The sequence below is a fragment of the Muntiacus reevesi genome, chromosome X (assembly GCF_963930625.1).
Source record: "Muntiacus reevesi chromosome X, mMunRee1.1, whole genome shotgun sequence".
Classification (NCBI taxonomy): domain Eukaryota; kingdom Metazoa; phylum Chordata; class Mammalia; order Artiodactyla; family Cervidae; genus Muntiacus; species Muntiacus reevesi.
The window spans coordinates 102,935,655-102,956,350 of record NC_089271.1 but is presented as its reverse complement, the minus strand read 5'-3'; the positions used below and the strand labels follow the sequence as shown (position 1 = coordinate 102,956,350).

At 41.4% G+C, this 20,696-nt stretch overlaps 1 protein-coding gene and 1 pseudogene across 1 annotated transcript in view; both read right to left on the bottom strand.

The window, feature by feature from the left end:
* LOC136154141 (interleukin-31 receptor subunit alpha-like) overlaps window positions 1-18,983 on the bottom strand; it is an 87,907-nt gene extending 68,924 nt beyond the window's left edge. The window contains exons 1-5 of the mRNA XM_065916416.1: window positions 18,791-18,983; window positions 13,682-13,761; window positions 3,488-3,589; window positions 2,511-2,657; window positions 476-616 (exon numbers count right to left, since the gene is read on the bottom strand). Of these exons, the coding sequence (XP_065772488.1) occupies window positions 476-616; window positions 2,511-2,657; window positions 3,488-3,589; window positions 13,682-13,742 (451 nt within the window). The 5' untranslated portion in view covers window positions 13,743-13,761; window positions 18,791-18,983. The remainder of the gene's footprint in view (window positions 1-475; window positions 617-2,510; window positions 2,658-3,487; window positions 3,590-13,681; window positions 13,762-18,790) is intronic.
* Window positions 18,348-18,815, bottom strand: LOC136154144 (dihydrofolate reductase pseudogene; annotated as a pseudogene).
* Window positions 18,984-20,696: the final 1,713 nt, after the last annotated feature.

The window sequence follows — 20,696 nt, the reverse complement described above, 5'->3', positions numbered from 1 at the left end:
TATTAAATTTTTCTTGCTCCCATTTTTAATATAAAATCTGATTACTAGAACATATTATGCACTTTTTCACTCAAAAGACTCCACAAATGATGACATTAAGTGGGTCAGTGGTGCAAGGTTTTTCCTTGTTTGACACACAGGGATTGACAACTGTGAACTGGGGACAGTCTTGAGGTGGGGCTGGTTTGAAGTGTCAGTGAAGTTGGCATTAACTTGATCCCTCCTCTCTATGAAGATTTGGGGCTACCCGTGAGGAAGAAGCAAAACGAACCATCTTTCCAAATTCAGCTCTCAATCTTCCTGCTCTCCCTCCCATCACTCATATGCTTTCCTGGAAGGCCAGTGAGTCAGACAACAAATGGTTCTTCTTACTTTGCCCTTTCTTTTGGCTTCCCCCTGTCCCTGGCAAACACCATCTGTGACTGGCCTAAGGAAATGTCAAGGAGACATTCCCAGGGACTAAAAGAGTACTCACTAATTGACGATGTCTTGAAGTTTATCCCGGGGCCATTAGCTCCCCCAGCACTGGTGCTGGCCATGACCCGAACAGTGTAAGAGGTCTTTCGTGTCAGGGACTCCAGGTCATACCGCAGGATGCTGGAGTTGACTGTCTTGGCTAAAGGAAAAATAAAGAATTCAAACACCACAGCCACACCCAAGTGAAAACTGTGCTTTATTGGAGTTCAAATAAGAGCACTGGAACCTGTGCTTCCAAGCTTGGCCATCTAAAACTCCTATCTCTCTATCCGTTAAAATTAGCTTATTAAGATGGATCAAAGATTTAAATATAAGGGTTAAAACTATAAAACACTTAGAAAACCACACAGGGTAGATCTATATGGCCTTGAATATGACAATGACTTCTTAAATATGACACCAGCACAGAAGCAGCAGAAAGATTAAACTGGACTTCATCAAAATTAAAAGTTTTTGTGCATCAAAAGACACTATCAAGAGAGTGAAAAACTCACAGAATGGGAAAAAATACTTGCAAATCATACATTTGATAAGGAATTTGTATCCAGAATGCTTTAAAAAATAAAACCCTAACAACTCAACAACTGAATGACAAACAGCCTGATTTAAAAACGAGCAGAGACTGAGAAGACTTTCTCTAAAGAAGATATACAAATGGCCAACAAACACATATAAAAGATGCTCTACAACATTAGTTATTATGGAAGTGCAAATCAAAAGCACATTGATATGGCTGATTCATGTTGATACATGATGGTAACCAACACAATGTTGTAAAGCAATTATCCTTCAATTAAAAATAAATACATTTTTTAAAAAACCACATTGAGATAGCATTTTATACCCACTAGGCCAGCCACGCTTTTTAAAAATGAAAAATAACAAGTGTTGATAAGGATGTAGAGAAATTAGGACTCTAATTTATTGCTAGTGGAAATGCAAATTGTTATAACTGCTATGGAAAACAGTTTGGTGGCCCCTCAGTAAGTTAACTTAGAATTCCCAAATGACCCAGCAATTCTAATCCTAGTATATACCCCCCAAAGAATTAAAAGCAGAGATTCAAACAGATATTTATGCACCAATGTTCATAGCAGCATTAATCACAGTGGCTAAAATGTTTTATCAACTGATGAATGGATTAAAAAAATGTTTCTTGATATAATAAAATATTATTTAGCCATAAAAAGGAATGAGGTGCTAATACATGCTACAACATGGATGAATTTTGAACACATTATGCTAAGTGAAAGAAGCCAGGCAAAAAAAAAAAAAAAGAAGGTTACATATTGTAGGATTCTGTTTATATGAAATATCCAGAATAGGGAAACCCATAGAAACAGAAAGGAGTTTTGTGATTGCCACGGACTCTGGGTCAAGGGTAAGGAAGTGACTGATTCATGGGTACACAGTTCCTGTTTGGAGTGGAATTAAGTAGTTTTATGGTTACAACATTACGGATGTTTAATACTTAATGCCACTAAATTGTATACTTTCACGTTTGAAGTGGTAAAATTTACATTATATGTACATTATATCGATTTTACCATAACCAAAAGAAAATTAGCCTAAACAGAAACCCAGGCCTAGCCCACAATTGAGGATGTCAGGCAATATTGTAGATGCAAGAAAAAGGCAGTGGATGGTAGAAGCCATTGTAAAGGGTCCTGCACTGAAGCAAGTGCCACCAAACAGGGTCTGTCCCCTCTAGCCTTTAATCTAGGCATGTCCCACTCTGGAGTAAAGATCAAGAGCTCCCTAGAGGCCCACTGTTCACAGCCTGATGGGCACAAATTATATCAATTTCTCTGGTCCCTATAGGAATCTCAGGTACAGTCATTTCAATCTCATTTGACTCTTAAAAACTCAAGAGATGGACACCCTTGACACTGTTTTCAGAGAATCTCAAGGAAGTTAAGTGATTCCTGCAAAATGGCAGGGCACCCACCATAGGAGCTACCCCGATAGCAGGTCTATCCACAGCATCTATCTGGGGCTCAGGCTTCTTTCAGCTAGACTATAAGCTCACTTACAGAATCCCTTTCCATCTTCAACTTGGTAAAATATGGTGTAATTGTTGATGAAACCATTTCTCTGATGCTTGGGAATCTCCTTCCATGTAATTGTGACTGTCCTCACACCAATCTTCTCTGCCTTCATCACAGGACCTGCTGATGGAACTTTATAGGACGGGGAGACAAATGAACACCGAATCACACCCCAGCAGGTCCTTCCCCTACAAAGTCTCTGCCCAGTCCTCAAACTGTAATCAGTGCTGGGGGTGGGAGGTGGGGCAGAGTAGGGAAACGATGAATCAACTTGCCTTGAGAAAACTGTTGTCTGGAATCATGCCTCTCAAACAGGAAGAGAAGCAGAGTCAAAGACCAGAGAAAGAGTACTTCCTCATAGACCTCTCACTAATTTGGCACCCAGCTTTTTCATCCAGACGTGTAATAGCTATTATCAAACAGTTGAAGATTATGCTTCCATGAGCTATCATTGAGTGACAGGATATATTTCCTAAGGTTGAATCTGGAAGATGTTAACTTCCAAAAAGGCAGAAGTTACAGTCTGAGTGGTTCACCAATAAAACCTTTGCTTATTGCTATACAATCAAATATAATTTTTTAGCATCTCCAACAAGTTACAGTTAACTCTTAGGGTCCCTAGCTTGGTCTTTTCTGATTATAGAGCTGTTAGCGCTGTTTCTTTGTGACTTTTGGCAAGTTGGTTCACCTCTCTGAGCCTTGCTTTTGTGAGATGAGGGACTTGGACTTGATGATCTCTAATGTCCACCGCAGCTTTAAAATTCATTGACTCCATACTCTGACCACAACTGTGTCAACTTCTACAAATTGTAATAAGTATACATAGCTTACTACAAGCTAAATGTGCAGCACGGATGAGCACTAAAACAACTGTGAACAAGCTACAGGCCTTCACAGCCTTGAGTAAATGTTGGACAGGCCCCAGAGTTTCCTTTGCCCAATGACACCTTGTCCATACATACCACCTTCTTTGACATAAGCCTGGATGGAATATGGCTCGCCCACTCGGTTTTGCAACATTGGATACACAGAGATATTATAGCACCAGAAAGGTTTCAGTTTATCTGCAGAAAAGGGGGAGGTAGAGAGGGAGGGGGGCAGAGGGAGGGAAAGAGAGAGAAGGGGTGAGGGAGGGAGAAAGAAGTGTTAGGTGCAGAGCATGGCATAGAAGAAGGAATGCTAGACTAAGACTTATGACCTGTGACTTACAGAAGATACTTTATTTCTCAATCATCTCCAGATCTGAAAAATAAGGAAGTTAACTTGGATGGTCTCTAATATTTATGTTGGTTCTAACATTTTAAAGTTAATTAATTTTAAAATTAATTAAATTTTAAAAAGAACCAAACCTGCACCACTCGGACAAAATGGCTGAGCCACCCAGGAAAGGAGAAGTAAGAGATCCAGGCTCTCTTTCATCACTGATTTTGTTACATCATTTGGGGAGCACTACAGAATAAACTTAATTCTTCTTTCAATATCATATCACCTTAGAGAACTCAGCTACCATACATTCTAGCTCTTCTGTCTGTCTGCATCCCTATATAATTCTTCATATAGATGCTACTAAGTATTAAAAAATGGTTGGAGTGATAGGACTGGGAGAGTAAAGCCTCACTTATGTGTCTTATATGGAGCAGGGACTTTCTTGAAAAGAAGGCTATTCTCTGTATCAGTCACTTGGAGAAGGGCGCTAGAACCTAAACATGTAGCCAGAACTGAAGGAGGCATCCTGAATAGGACAGATGGGATACAAACTCTGGTGTTTCCACACAATTGCATGATTTCCACATTGTATCCACATGATCCTGGTATCTGGGAAGAGCTCTCTGATGGTGGGTGTCCACCACCAAAGATGGTGCTTTCCGCCTGGAAGGACATCAGCTGCCTAGTCCGATACTCACGGCTTCTTAATCCTGCATTTCTGGGAAATGCCAAGAAGCACACGTCACTAAGCTTGCCCAAGCCTGTCAAATTCTATTACTCACAATTTACAGGTTTGAAGACAAAATTAAGGACTTTAAAACTGGTGAAAACAATCATGAATCCTACACAGCAAGAACCTGTGGGGTCCGCACTGGCTACCTTGCTGGATTATCCAGTTCCTGGTATGAGCCACAGACTCCCAGGAAATGGCCAAGGGCTTTGAGCCCGTCTGTGACCCACTCCACCATCCATGTATCGACCTCCAGAGCAGTGCTTTGCCATTACACCACCAGCTGGTCCTGAGTGAGGCAGGTGTGCATGGCCTCAATGCACTGGAACACTGAAAGGAGAGGAAAAGACTCCTTCACAACACCGAACTCATCCTCCAAACGCACCAACCACATTTACATCTATTCACTGCCCAAAGTGTAAAGAAGGTCAAAGTTCAGGATCTCCACTGCCACCTTCCACTAGGATGCTGTTTTCAATATTTTTATTGTATCTCTTTTCCTTACTCTTAATATTTGATGAAGTGCCTTTTGTTATCTCCCCCAAACTTGCCTGTTGCCAGCAGAGAACCTTACTAGACCGCTGATGCCTAAGAAGAATTACCAGGCATCTCTGGGGTCTGTGCAAATCAAAAGGAAAGTAAGCCTGAGACAAAGAATGGATCTCTAAAGGTAGAATTTCAGGCATCTATAACTTTGTGATTGGGAAGCTGGAATCTGGTGACCCTAAAATCATACCAGGGTGATGGGTTCTAATTTCAACTACCTAAACTGGTGGTATACAACCTGGCTATGCAGTCCCATCTTCAGGTAGGAAGAACTGTGTTTGCTGCAGAAGGATATAGACAAACCCAACTAAAGCACCTAGATGTGGACCAATAAGTAAATGACTGCATTCCCTGCAGACCTAGCAAAAAGACAGGTGGGGAAACAGTCCACAGTGTTCTTTAGTGGAAAAGTTGAACATGTGACTTCAAGTCTAGTGCCTGGGATCTAATCAGAATCAGAGAGTTCCCTTATTGAAAAAGTTCTGGATATGCAGAAGAGAGCACTACTGGAGATGTGGGGAGAGAAGGAGGAGAAGGAGGGCATGAAGGAGTGGGGCTCAGAAGACCACAGCATGTGGCTTTCCCCTCTTCTACTCCTCACCGCCTACAACATCCCTGATCCTATAGAATTGGAATCCACAGGAAGTATGTTTAAATTAACACCAAAGATGGTTCTGAATGAGGGCAGAAGAGGAGGTGGAGTCCCTCAAAAAAGCCAAAATGCCTCTGGAAGTTGGAAAGCTAGGCAAGTATAGAGATTTGGCATAAGAGGCCAGGGGGTACTAAATTCTGCTATGCCTATGCAACAAACACATTCAGTTCAGTTCAGTTCAGTTCAGTCACTCAGTCATGTCTGACTCTTTGCGACCCCGTGAATCGCAGCATGCCAGGCCTCCTTGTCCATCAACAACTCCCAGAGATTAAATACATTACTATGTGTAAAATAGATAACTAATGAGAACCTACTCTATGGCAAAAGGAACTCTATTCAGTGCTCCGTGGTGACCTAAATGGGAAAGTGAAAATTGCTTAGTCGTGTCCAACTCGTTGCGACCCCATGGGCCGAAGTCCATGGAATTCTCCACACCAGAATACTAGAGTGGGTAGACTATCCCTTCTCCAGGGGATCTTGCCGACCCAGGAATTGAACCAGGGTCTCCTGCATTGCAGGCAGGTTCTTTACCAACTGAGCTATCAGGGAAGCCAAAAAATGGGAAGGAAATCTAAAAATGAGGGGATATGTGTATATGTATAACTGATTCACTTCGCTGTATGGCAGAAACTAACACAACACTGTGAAGCAACTGTGTGCGTGTTAGTCTTTAAGTCATGTCCAACTCTTTGCAACTCCATGGACTGTAGCCCACCAGGCTCCTCTGTTCATGGGCTTTCCCAGGCAGCAATACTTGAATGGGTAGACACTTCCTTCTCCAGGAGAATCTTTCTGACCCACGGATCGAACCTGGGTCTCCTGCATTGCAGTCAGATTCTTTACTGTTTGAGCCACCAAGGAAGCTCCCCACTCCTAAAGCAACTAGACTCCAATAAAAATTAATTTAAAATTAAGAAATAAATAAAATAAAAGGAAAACAACAACAAGCCCCAGAGGACTGTGTACATATTTAGGAGCCTCTGTTCTTGAGGCTCACAATGGAAGGAAAAGGAGTCCTTTCCCCGTACTAGGCCTTTATGAGAGACTCTAGCGTCTGGTCTAGAAGCAAGGCCAGAGAATCTGTCAACTTGAAAGTCAGCTCTGAGGAAGGGCAACTGAGACATGGGGAAATTGTGAAGCTGGAGTAGGGCAAGGAGCACAGAACCAGGAAATCAATCCCACCTAAGCCCTAGCATTCCAGCTCTCTCCTCCCTGCCCTCCCCTGCTCACACCCTCTAAGCATTCTTAGTCACTGTTACAATCAGGCTTAAAGTCATTATCGGAGCATTTGCAAACTTATTCAGCCTCTTGAAGCAGGTAACATTAGTGTTCCCTGATCCCCTCAGTCATAAAGAATCTGCCTGCAATACAGGAGACCCAGGATCGATTCTTGCGTTGGGAAGAGCCCCTGAAGAAGGAAATGGCAACCCACTCCAGTATTCTTGCCTGTAGAATCCCATGGGCAGAGGAACCTGCAGGATATAGTCCATGGGGTCACAAGAGTCGGACACGACTTAGAGACTAAACTGCCAACCGATCCCCTCCGATGCCTTTTTGCTGTCTTTATATGTCGCCTGCTTGGGATAACTTTGAGCTGTTACAAACTTCAGAGTTCCTGTGCAGGGTCAGGCTGGAACCACCCTCCCCAGGACTGTCAACTCAGATCGAACCATTCTGGGTTGAATTGTGTGCCCGCAGAAGATATTCTTGGTATTGCAAAATGTAACCTCATTTGGAAAGCAGGTATAAGTAGCTAAAATAAGATGAGAGTCCTTAGCCCAATATGGTCTCCTTAAAAGTGGAATTTGAATGTAGAGACAGATACACACAGGAAGCTGGTCATGTGAGGAATGAGTCGGATTAGAATTAGACTGCTACAAGCCAAGGAAAGCCTGGGACTTCCAGAAGCTGGAATCAAAAGGAAGGATCCTCCCTTAGAAGTTTTTGAGGGAGCACAGTCTTGCCAGTGCCTCATTTTCAGACTTCTAGCCTGCAGAAAAATGAGGCAGTTGAGTTTCGGTTGTTTGAAGTCACCAAGTCTATGGTGCTTTGTTGGGAAGATCTGGGAAAACCAATCAACATCTTTGGCTCAGCCTCCTCTTCCCCCTCTTCCCTGGCCTTCCTTCCTTTTCTGATTAATAAACCACTTGCACGAACATCCCAACTTGAAGATGGAAGTGAGTGTTGGTTGCTAACCCCACACTCTTTCTCTTTAGCAGCAATGGAACTCTGAGGAGCAGAAGTCAGGTCTAAAGAGTTAAGAAATAAGCACAGATTCTGGACCACAGAGGGTGTGGAATCAAGCCATGAGTCAGCCTAGCAAGATGAAAGGGCCTGGACAGCATTAATGGTTGTTGAAAGAAGTTTCCAAGTCATTGTTCTACTGAATGTTGACTAATTGCCTCCATCACTCAACAATCACTTTTTGAGCAACTTCTCCAAACACAATACACCCCCAGATGTGGTAGGAAATAGATTCCTCTTGAGAAAAGAGGAAAGGCACTAAGACTGCAAATGCTGTTAATTTCTTATGATTTGCATGAAGTCAGTCACTCTGGGCCCATCAAATATCATTCTTAGATGCTAGTAGTGCTTCATCTTTGCCCACCATCCTAGCCCAACCTGAACCCTCCCTCAACTCAGGACCAACCTCCTCCTCGGACAATTGGCCATGTTTCGCCACGTCCTGCCTCAGACCACTCCACAGCTGTCTGCTGGCTAAGGTCTCCTAGAAGCAGAGCTTCTTGTCTTGGGGCCAAAAGGAACCTGAAGGTGTTTCTGTTCCAATTCTTTATTTGAAAGATAGGAAAACAGAGGTCCACAGAGGAAAAGAATCATTCAGGGTCACATAGCAGCTGTGATCAGATTTCTAAGTCACTTTACTAAGTCCAAGGTTCTGGATAAAATATATTGGACAAGTTTGGAATCATGTAGAATTGTGCTTAAAGTCCACCTGAGAGATCTTTGGGCAAATTACTAAGCTTTCCTGAATCACAGCTTCATCAGCTAAAAAGTAAACCTGATAGCACCTATCCCATGGGTCATATGAGGCTAAAATTAGATTGAATCATATCATTTTAGCACAATGTCTGACATATCCTAATGGACAATATTGGATAATTATACTTAATGACTGTTAAACTTACAATTATTATTATAACTATTCTCTAGGAGACTCTAATAAACAAAATTCTGTAAAACATCACATTCTTAAATGTTTGGGATTGGGAACTGCAAAGAGGTCTGTAAAGGGTCAAATAGTAAACATTTTAGGTTTTGCAGGCCTCTGTTGCAACTACTCAACACTACCATTGCTGCACATTGTTGCAGGAGACACAGGATACAAGGGTTAGATCTCTGGGTCAGGAACATACCCTGGAGAAGGAAATGGCAACTCATCCCAGTATTCTGGCCTGGGAAATCCCATGGTTAAAGGAACTTGGTGGGCTACAGCCCATGGGGTCGCAAAAGAGTCAGACATGACTTATCAACTGAACAACAGCAATAAGATCTATAGAGAAAATAAAGCCAGGAAGAGGAAATAGATTGCCTGCAATTCCTTGAATAAGACTCAAAGAAGCTATTTTATTCTAAAACAGGATATAAGTTTGCATGAGAGTAGTAATGTTTTTAAAATTACTTAATTAAAGGTGTAATGAGAAATTATTGGCAAGAATAAGCACTAGAGCCAACACATTAGAAAAGACCCTGGTGCTGGGAAAGACTGAAGGCAAAAGAAGAGGGTGGCAGAGGGTGAGATGATTAGATAGCATCACCAACTCAATAAACAAGAATCCAAACAAACTCCAGGGAGATAGTGAAGGACAGGGAAGCCTATGGCATGGGGCAGTCCATGGGGTTGCAAAGAGTCAGACACTACTTAGCAATTGAACAACAACAACAATTAACATTAGAACTATCCCTAACTAGATAGTCAAATGGAAGGGAGAAAAAGAAGAAAACAGGAGAGTGAACAAATCAAGACTGGGATGGGGTCAGAACTGTGAAGGGAAGATTTCGAAAGACATCTTTTAGCCACTGAGGATAAACATGGCAGATCTGACAGTTTCATAATGCTCAATCCAGCTTATATTCACTCAGAATAAAACAAAGACTTGCTGCCCAGAGAACTTCTAGGCTCATGACTGTGTATCCTATGATTTATGAAATCCCTGATTTCCAACACAAGCTTTATTCCAAAAGAACATTATTTCAAGAAGCTCATTAATTAATTGAAGATTATGATCACCCCACCATAACCTAAAATGTCCTTACTTCATTTTCATGTCGATGCTAAAAAAACAGCAACCATTGAGAGGATAGGGACAACTCCTTGGCAAATCAGATGGGGTAAGGCATCTAACTAAGAAGTTTATGTCATACTTACACTTTCCATCAATAGCTGGAATCCTCAAGGTGGCCTCTGGAGATTTCCCAAGAGAATTATAAGAAATCACATGTACCCAGTAGGTCTGGTTTCCCAGGTACAGTTCAGGCTGCTGGTTAGTAGTGTTCATTGTCTCTGTGAGGTTAGTGTTGTTTTCTGGAAAATACCATATGTTGTAACCAAGTACTTTCTCCAGGACTGGGGTTCCTTTTGCCTTCTGAACACAAAGGAAACAAAATGTACTGCTAACAGCAAAGAAAGAAAGTCATTGAGACAGTAATAAGTGATGGGAATCAGGGATGGGAGGTAATATTAATTATTAGGTGCTAAACTATAATCATATGATGATCCCTCTGGGATGAGTAACATACACTGTGCCATGTTAACCCTCCAAATGCCAGGAGAGGTGATTTCTAAATGGTCTCTTGGTATCAACCCTTGACATAAATCTAATTCCAGAAAAATAAACTAGCATGATGCCCAAACCAATGCAAGCAAACCACTCTTATTCCTTTAGGCAGCATCTTGCTCTCTGGCTTCAATGGGAGAGGTTGTTGTTCACTTGCTCAGTCGTGTCCGATTCTTTGCAACCTCATGGACTGCAACACGCCAGGCTTCCCTGTCCTCCACTATTTCCTGGACTTTGCTCAAACTCAAATTCATTGAGTCGATGATGCCATTCAACCACCTTGTCCTCTGTTACCCACTTCTCTTCCTGCCTTCAATCTTTCCCAGCATCAGGGTCTTATACAGTGAGTCAGCTCTTCACATCAGGTGGCCAAAGTATTGGAGCTTCAGCTTCAGCATCAGTCCTTCCAATGAATATTCAGGGTTGATTTTCTTTAGGATTGACTGGTTTGATCTCCTTGCTGTCCAAGGGACTCTCAAGATTCTTCCCCAGCACCACAGTTCGAAGACATAAATTTTTTGGTGTTCAGCTTTTTTTTATTGTCCAGCTCTCACATCCATACACAACTAATGGAAAAAACATAGTTTTGACTACATGGACATTTGTAGGCAAGGTAATGTGTCTGCTTTTTAATACACCATCTAGGTTTGTCATAGCTTTTCTTCCAAGGAGCAAGCGTCTTTTAATTTCATGGCTGCAGTTACCATCCGCAGTGGGCACTTTGGAGCCCAAGAAAATAAAGTCTCTCACTGTTTCCATTGCTTCCCCATCTATTTGCCATGAAGTGATGGGACCAGATGCCATGATCTTAGTTTTCTGAATGTTGAGCTTTAAGCCAACTTTTTCACTCTCCTCTTTCATTTTCATCAAGAGGCTCTTTAGTTCCTCTTCACTTTCTGCCATAAGGGTGCTGTTATCTGCATGTCTGAGTTTACTGATGTTTCTCCTGGCAATCTTGATTCCAGCTTGTGCTTCATCCAGCCTGTCATTTCACATGATGTGCTCTGCATATAAGTTAAATAAGCAGGGTGACAATATACAGCCTTGACATACTCCTTTCCCAATTTGGAACCAGTCCGTTGTTCCATGTCCAGTTCTAACTGTTGCTTCTTGACCTTCATACAGGTTTCTCAGGAGGCAGGTAAGGTGGTCTAATATTCCCATCTCGTGAAGAATTTTCCATCGTTTGTTGTTATCCACACAGTCAAAGGCTTTAGTGTAGTCTATGAAGCAGATACAGATATTTTTCTGGAATTCTTTTGCTTTTTCTATGATCCAATGGATATTGGTAATGGACAGAGAAGCATAAACTTAAAAGCTGAGGCATTTCCTCTGAGCCAATCCTAAGTCTGTTCTGGCCCTGGATGATTTCTTTCATGGAAACCTTCAGGGGTTGGAGAGTGCCCTGTCCTTTTATCTCCATACCACCCTCTCCAAGGAGAGAGCTAGCTTCCCCAACCAGACAGTCCAGCTAAGAGGACTAGAACATTCAAGGTTACCCTATCAGACCAAATCCTTGGTGAGAAATGAAGGTGACCCCAGGGGCTCCAGGCCAACCTCTTTTTTTTTTTAGCCTTGAACCTGAGCCTGTTAATCATATGCTTTGCTAGAGATCAGCATGCTGAGTATTTCTCAGGAATTAGAGGGCTTCCCTGTTTTTCTCTTTCTGTTACTGATAACACAGAGAGATGAGCAGAATGACTGAACATAAGGTCAGAAGGACTTCAGAAATCACTTTGTCCCACTGCCTTTCTGGTTTGAGAATTTCCTTTACACCTCCCATGACATAAAAACTCCGTTAAAAATCTTCCTAATGACTGGGAGGCATTTATCTTTCATGATAACTCATTCTATTTTTATAATAAAATAATAGTTTTATTGAGATATAATTCACATACCAGAAAATTCACTTTTTTGGAGTGTGCAACTCACTGGCTTTTAGTATAGTCAAGAGGTGTGCAATCATCACCATGATCTGATTTTAGTTCATTCTTTTTTAAGCAGCTCTGATTCTTAAAAAACTCTACTGAAGCAAAAGGAAGACCAGTCCCCAGGTGAAGGGGAGGAGAAGAAGAAGGGCATTCAAGCCCATCTCACCTACTTCACAGGTTGGCCTACTTGAACTATGTGGGTCTGGCCACACATAGGATGTGCTCTTGTTTACTTTCCTTCTCAGAAATATGTTGACAGAGTAATTCCTTTCCACGCTTGATGACTGAGAAAGAACTCACAACATCTGGGATCAATTCTTGAAGATTTCCCAACACCACTGGTTGTGTTCTCCCTTGCCTGCTGCTACTGAGGGTGTCCTTCTGTCCTCGGGGTGGGGAGAGGAGAAAGGTAGAAGGATGTTCGAACCCTGAAGTAACTGGAATTGGGATGTCATTTGGAAAAAGCAGGGTGATTTCTCCATTTTCAAGAGCATTTGAAACTTGCCCAGACTTGAGCAAGTATGAGATAACCCAATGAGTATTTCCTGAGGAATTTGGAGACACACCAAAGAATTGGGGCATCTCACTGCTCTTCTCTCTCTCTTCTTTCCCCCAACTCCTCTCTCCTACTTTCTGGCTGGTTTTTCCCCTCTGCTTGCCCTTTTCTTTCCTACTGATTCCCTCTTCCCCTCCTTTTCTGTCATTTTTCCTACAGTCACCTCTCATCCCCTCTCTCATATCCTCTGTATTAACCACCTGGATCCTGCTTTTTTCCTCATTCCGAGGCCTCCATCCTACAAAGGACCATTGGGCCCCTGTTCCATTCTTGCACCCCACTACCCCAGTGCTCTGGGGGGCACTTGTGCAATGACCTCAGGACACACCGGTAAGCTCACCCCCAAGGCAGTGCTCTTCTCCAGTGTGCGGGTGGAGACTATATAATTTTACATTGCCTTAGAGTGAGGGCCAGCCAGCGACAGTTTTCTCCAGAAGGTCAAGGAGCCTCCTGCACTTCCACTTGCACTTACACTTCGTACCTGTCCCAGGGGTTAACATTTCCAAGTGTTAACATTTCAGATCAAAGAAGAAGGCTCAGGGTCTGCATTGCCCATTCAGGACTTCTACAAAATGACATCCAGGGCTTTTCTGAGGTAGGAAACCATTGTGCGATTTGGGGCATCAAAGGAAAGGAAGGAAATTAAGGAGGTAAAATGTCCATAATCACAGTTCTTAGAGGTATAAGAGACCAAGGCTTTTACCCAGAATTGTAAATAAATAACCCAGAGAGAGGTCACCTTCCACAACAACTGCACCGGCCTTTTTCCATCCACTTTGACTGATCTCAGGACTCTCCATAGATCCAGGCCATGTGGAGCTGTAAAGAATAGGAGTGAGGTGTTCAGCAGAGACAGAAGGGAGTTGTAGCAGGAGGTGGTGAAATTAGTGAGGCTGTCTGTCTAGAAAATGCAGTTGGGGAGGATTTGCTCGAGGGGGCCAGCAGGAGTAAGGTGGAGAGTGGAAGACTTCATTGCAATGACGTCTTCATCCTGTGGTTGAAGGACTAGAATCAACCAAAAGTCAAAAATAACAAAGGATCTATAAAATTAATAACCTATATATAAATCACTCTTCCCCTGCAATGAAAATGTTGGGATTTTCTTGTATTAGAACACTACTATAATGTGGTGAAAAGCTTTGTATTTTGTGGAAAAAATAATCATGATTGTGAAAACCACAATCATGTAGGGCAAAAATAAAAATAAAATAAAAAATTAAAACTGCTCTTGGATCTGATGACTTAAGGTAAGCTAAAATAAAACTACAATAGATCCCACTGTAATATAATTTATTATTCAAATATGGATTGGAATATGACATCTCATGTCCTCATCATTCACAAGCATGAAAGCTAGGAATAACATAGATAACTGCTAAGGAGATTTTATATATAATTTATGCCATATCTGGGCTTCCCTGGTGACTCAGAGGTTAAAGTGTCTGCCTGCAATGTGGGAGACCCAGGTTCAATCCCTGGGTCGGGAAGATGCCCTGGAGAAGGAAATGGCAACCCACTCTAGTATTCTTGCCTGGAGAATCCCATGGACAGAGGAGCCTGGTGGGCTACAGTCCTCAGGGTCGCAAAAAGTCAGACATGACTGAGCGACTTCACTTTCACTTTCACTATGCCATATCTACTCCCCAAAAAGAAGAAGCTACACACTTACAATGTTATAAAGCACAACAAAGAATCAAAGAAGAAAGAAGCAGATAAATAATCTTTCCTAAGCCCCTCTCTGAGCTCTAAATTTAATGCTGATCTTCCAGGCAGGAAGAGTGAAAAAGAATAAAATTTAGTTGTGTATTCCTTATGGGCTGATAAAAAGAACACATAGAAATCATTGTGAAGAGGCAAGTTTTTTCAGGCTATGGGCATTAAATTCATAAATGGAATTACCTTGTAGATCCAGTCAAAAAAGACAAAAGATAACCTAAAAGCTGATGTCTGCAATCACAGTTGAACAAAAGTACATAAATATGGCAGGTGTACACTTCTCATGGTTGTCTTCTATGAAATACAAGGTCATAATGTGAAAGCTAGGTTCATGCATTTCTCCTGTGAAAAACAACATACCTGAAGACAGTATAGTTCAAGTGTGTTAGCTTCTGATGACCTAGCTATTCAGGGATAAAACTTAAAAAAAAGAGAGACGGAGAGAGAGGAATTTCTATTACTCCAGACTGTATCTCCCAAGTATCTTGTCTCAAGAAGTTTTGGCACAAAGTGGGCCACTGGTAATTTATAGTTTAACCTTCTGACATGCACCTGAAATTTCAAATGCTGAGTTACTGACTAAAGAATGACACATATACACTTTAGTCAAGAGAGGAAAGCAGGGTTCGAAAGAACTGTTCAGAAGGCTATTGGCCTGTAATTGAGGAAATGTCTCTAACTGAAGCTGAAGTTTATGAACACTTAATCTTTTCTTGAGGAATTCACATGGATGAAAAGAATATAATTCTTTTCCCAAAAAATGGGATCTGCTACTCAGGATAAGATCTAAACTACTTTAGTACTGAGAGACTATTTTTAGGGATTTTTTTGTTTTTAATTCAGGTAATTGAGTGTTTAATGTGAAATTACATACTGAACCCTAATTAAAGACAACTTCATAATGTAGAAAAGTGCACTAAAGGGCAATTAAATCAATGACCTGTCTTGTCATCAATGAAGGGTGACATTTCTACAACTATGCTTGCAGAAGTCAAAGTGTGGTTAACACAGTCTAACTGCTAGGTTCCAAGTGTGCCGATGAGACCTATTGTAATTCCATGTAAGTGCCATATAAGGAAATTGGAACACTTAAACTTTATATATGACTCAATCTTCATTCCATTGAAATGTTGTCTTACAAGCTCTGCCAGGAGTTTTCCCAAAGGTCTTTACCAAATCAAGAGACTGGACAGTCAGGACTCAACTTTCTCAGACAGAGAACAACAGGTTTCAGCCTGTCAACAGGTTATAGCCTGAGATGTCAGCAAAGACAGTGTTCCTCCCAGAAGACAGTCTTCTCAGCACAAAGCTACAAAGTCATGAGACCTTCATAGGTGACCCACAGAACTGGAAAGACTCTCAATCCATCTCTTACTTGCAGAGTCTCTCTGTTCCAGTTACATGGAAGTCAGATTCTGGGATAATAATATGGAGAATAAGAAAGGAAAAACCTAAAGGCAAAGTTTTCATTACAAGCCAGTTCCAAATACTCATCTGAAGCATAGACAGAAACAAAAATAAACTGATCATTAAATAATCAATCATTCCAGTCATTGATTAGAAAGAGTAAAATTCTACTTAGATTTACCCCATAGGCAGCCACTTGGTTCTAGTAGATGGTAAATGGTGCTGATGAATGAATTTAATCAGGTATTTTCTTCTTTCACTGTGGTCACTATTTCCTGCAGATGTGTTCCAAAGAGAAACAGTCTTTCTGATATAGACTTCCTACAGATGCGACTTTTAGAAAAATAAATGGCTAGCATTTAAATCTTCTACAATTAAGTGTGCATGCTCAATTGTGTCCACTTCTTTGCAACCCTATGGACTGTAGCCCATCAGGCTCTTCTATCTATGGAATTTTTCATGCGAGAATACTGGAGTGGATGTCCATTTCGTCCTGCAGGAGATATTCCCAGCCTAGGGATTTAAACTGCATCTCCTGCATTCATAGGTGGATTCTTTACCACTTGAGCCATCTGAAAAACCCTCTTCTACAATTATTACAGTCAATTTTCCAAGATCATAAATTGATAATGAATAAATTGATAATCCAGCTTAACCAAATGGGGAAAAGCAATAATTCTGTATTTGTGAAAGAATAATACTAAGCTTTTACAAATTTGCCAAAATATTTACATATTGGTGGTGGTGGTTTAGCTGCTAAGTCATATCCAACTCTTGCGACCCTGTGGACTGTAGCCCTCCAGGTTCCTTTGTCCATGGGATTCTCCAGGCAAGGAATATTGGAGTGGGTTGCCATTTCCTTCTCCAATTACATATTGGAGTTTACATATTCCAAGGCATCAACTGTTTGGACAGATGTAGTAAGAATTTGTTGCTCTGTTGCTCCAGGTACAATCTGGAAATACCCACAGTCACCACCAATCAGCACTTTAGACACATTCTGCTGCCTTTGCTGAAGACTAACATTAAGAATCACTCACTTTTAGCAAGTGTCACATACTAAGCATTTTACCTGAATCATCTCATCTAACCTCCACAGCCTATAATTAGGTACATCAATATTACTATTTCCTCTTCTGAGGTGCTAAGAAGTGAGAAAATTGCCCAATATAACTTTTTTTTTTTTTTAGTTTGCCACATGCTTTTTCCCACACATTAACATTTATTAAACATTTTGAGTTGATACATAAGTTGCTTCTTAGCAGTTTTTGGCATTTTTCAGTCATCCTTTTTTTACTGTTGCAGATGTTACATTTTATAGACATATTAAATCATTCTGTTAATCAACATTGGGTTCTTTCTAAGTTTAAAACAAAATTTTGTAACAAATATTCTTGGGCCCACCTCTTTGTTCAGGAATAATTTTTAGAAGTGGAAGTCTTGGGTCCAAACCCAGAATATTTTGAATTTTAATTGATATTGCTAACTTACACACTAAAAAGGTTGTACCAGTTTATAAAGCAGAAAATACTACTTTTTTATATTAGTAATCTAAATCTTTGCTAACAAGATGGGTAAAACATGGTTTAGCCTTCATTTTTTAATTCTGTGATGTTTAGTTTCTAACTTACTAATTTTGGTTTCTAGCAACATTTATTCTCAATTTATTACCTTTTAAAATTTTAGCCATTATGCTTGATTTTTTTTATCCTTTTTTGTAAAGAGCAGCCAATTCTTGTTCTGTCATTGTAACATCCTGTGAAATCTCACTGAAGTTAAGAAATAAAGTTTTTAAAGGTCTCTGACATTCTCTGAACCATCAAAAGGTAGTATTGTACCTGTTTATCACTATCCTTGTGGAATGGTCTGAGTGAACAGAATTTTTTTCAGTAGTGTGATCTATATGTAGTAATTCTTAGTCCCTCTTTTGATCTAATTTAATAACTGAATGCTAGTTTTCCTGTTTAGGGTCCATTTCTGACCTTTGGTCTTAACTCCCTAGCTCTACAGAATCTGGTTTCAACTCTAGCCACCAGGGGACCCTCCCACTTCGGGCTGTCCTGATAGAGGGGATATATGTATATGTATAGCTTATTCACTTTGCTCTACAGCAGAAACTAATAAGACTGTAAAGCAAGTATACTCCAATAATAATTAATAAAAAAAAGATTAATAGGGAATAAAAGTACATTGATTAGAAGTAATAGATCTAAAGTGAACAAAGTCTCTACAACAAAAAATATATAGTTTTTTTGGGGGGGAGAAAGGCTTGAAATAGATCGGAAAACATTTTCACATTAATTGTTCTTTTCATATGCTTCAAATTTGTACTTAATGCCTTTTTCCTCCTGGACATCCAAGGGAACACCTGGGTATTCTGGAAGAAGTTTATATTTTTCAAAATAAATTTCTGGGAAAAACGTATCACTTTTGAATTCTTGCATGATCCTTGTCACAAATAGTCTAAGATGACCTGGCTTGTTCATGGCTTCCTTATAAACAGAACTGCCTCCCACTATCCAAACCATGTCTACTTTATTTGTTAATTCTGGATCTTCAATAAGTTCTAAGGCATCACCCAGACTTTTGGCAAGAAAATGAGCTCCCTTTGGAGGTTCCTTGAGTTCTCTACTGAGAACTATATTAATTCTGTCCTTTAAAGGTCGATTCTTCTCTGGAATGGAGAACCAGGTCTTCCTACCCATAATCACCAAATTCTGTTTACCTTCTACTGAAGAGACTGTAGTCATTCTTTGGAAATATCTGAATTATTTTTTGAGTGGAGGCCAGGGCAGGTTCCCGTCCTTGCCAATGCCCATGTTCTGGGACACAGCGACGATGCAGTTTAGCGGACGAACCATGACAGCTGCAGGAAACACTTCCGAGCAAGCGCTGGACCCCGAACCCCGCTAGGTCAGCCACCTCGGCGCGAAATTTTGGTCTGCCCGCCCCTCCAGCCGTATGTGTGCAGGCGAGACCGCGCCCCCGCCCCCGCCCCGCCCCCCGCCCCGGCGCACCGCCGGGTCACGACGTGCTCGCGCCTGCAGACGCCCCGGGAACTGCGGCCGCGGGCCCGCGCTCCCGGCTCGGCCCGACTCTCGGGCTGTTGACTCCCGGCCTTGCGATGTCTCCCCGGAAGCCGGCCTCCTCCAGCCCAGCGTCTGCAAGGCAGGCTGTTTTAAGCAGATTCTTCCAGTCTACGGGAAGCCTGAAATCCACCGCATCCCCAGCGGGTGCAGCCGAGAAGGCGGACCCTGACTCTGACTCCGCGGCGCCTCTAGCGTCCATGCTCCCGCCGCAGTTGCAGCCACACGTGGTGGGTTCGGTCCAGGACAGGGCGGGGCCATCGGGGAAAGGGGGCCCCAATATAACTTTTAAGTAATGGCGCCAGGAATTGAATATTATCATATGTTTCCTGTTGCTGTTCAGTCACTAAGTCATGCCCGACTCTGCGATCCAAAGGATTGCAGCACTCCAGGCCTCCCTATCACTCACTGTCTCCTGAGGTGTGCCCAAGTTCATGCCCATCGAGTTGGTGATGTGATCCAGCCATCTCATCCCCTGCTGCCCTTTCTTCTTTTGCCTTAAATCTTCCCCAGTATCAGGGTCTTTTCTCATGAATCGGCTGTTTCATGTAGTATGCGTGTTTCATGTAGTATATATTTATATGCTTAAATGTGAGTAAATAATCCTAATAATCAATATATTGAAATGCAAAAGGGAACTTAAAATGGAAATTTTCAAATTAGAAAAGGTTTGAGGTAGTGTGTATAAAACAGCTGGCATTTCTTTGTGAAACAGGGAAACACTTCATGAATTAGAAGAGGATAAATTAGGATTTGCCAGGGGTGGGTACATTTTCATTAGTTTCTTCTGGGATTCTGAAAAATTAAGAAAAGCAAAAATTGTCCAGTGGTAATGTTGACAGATGTTCATTTTATTTAACTAGCACAGGGCACAGAGGACACTAGCATCTAATGTTTCGGTAGTCAATCTTAGCCAAGCAAGCTGAAATAACAAATCAGTTGAAATGGTAAATCTCATTTCTAGTGGTGAAACAAGTGTATGAAATTGACATTAGCAAGTGGTTGGACTGTGATGAATTTAAGACAGTGAACCATAATGATGTTAGGTCTCTAAGAAGAATGACAGCTACAGGGAGGAGAACTGTACAAAACAAGATCAAACCCAGGGTAGAACTCACTCTCCCAGATTGCCTGCTGAAAGGTATAGCAGAGGGAGACGACAACTTGCACAAGGATATTGCTTGCATTTCATTCTAATATTTTAAAAGATAGGGGTCAGTCAAGTCACAGACAGCAATAACTGAGCACTCCAACAGATTATAACCATTGGGTCATTTTATATTGTACAATTTAAGTGCTATTTGGTATTTGTAAACTAGTATATTTGTTTTGAAAGTGAAAGTGAAGTTGCTCAGTCATGTCCAAATCTTTGCAACCCCATGAACTGTAGCCTACCAGGCTCCTCTGTCCATGGGATTTTCCAGGTAAGAGTACTAGAGTGGGTTACCATTTCCTTCTCCAGGGGATCTTCTTGACCCAGGGATCGAACCCAGGTCTCCCGCGTTGTAGGCAGACGCTTTACTGTCTGAGCATTATTTAAGATGA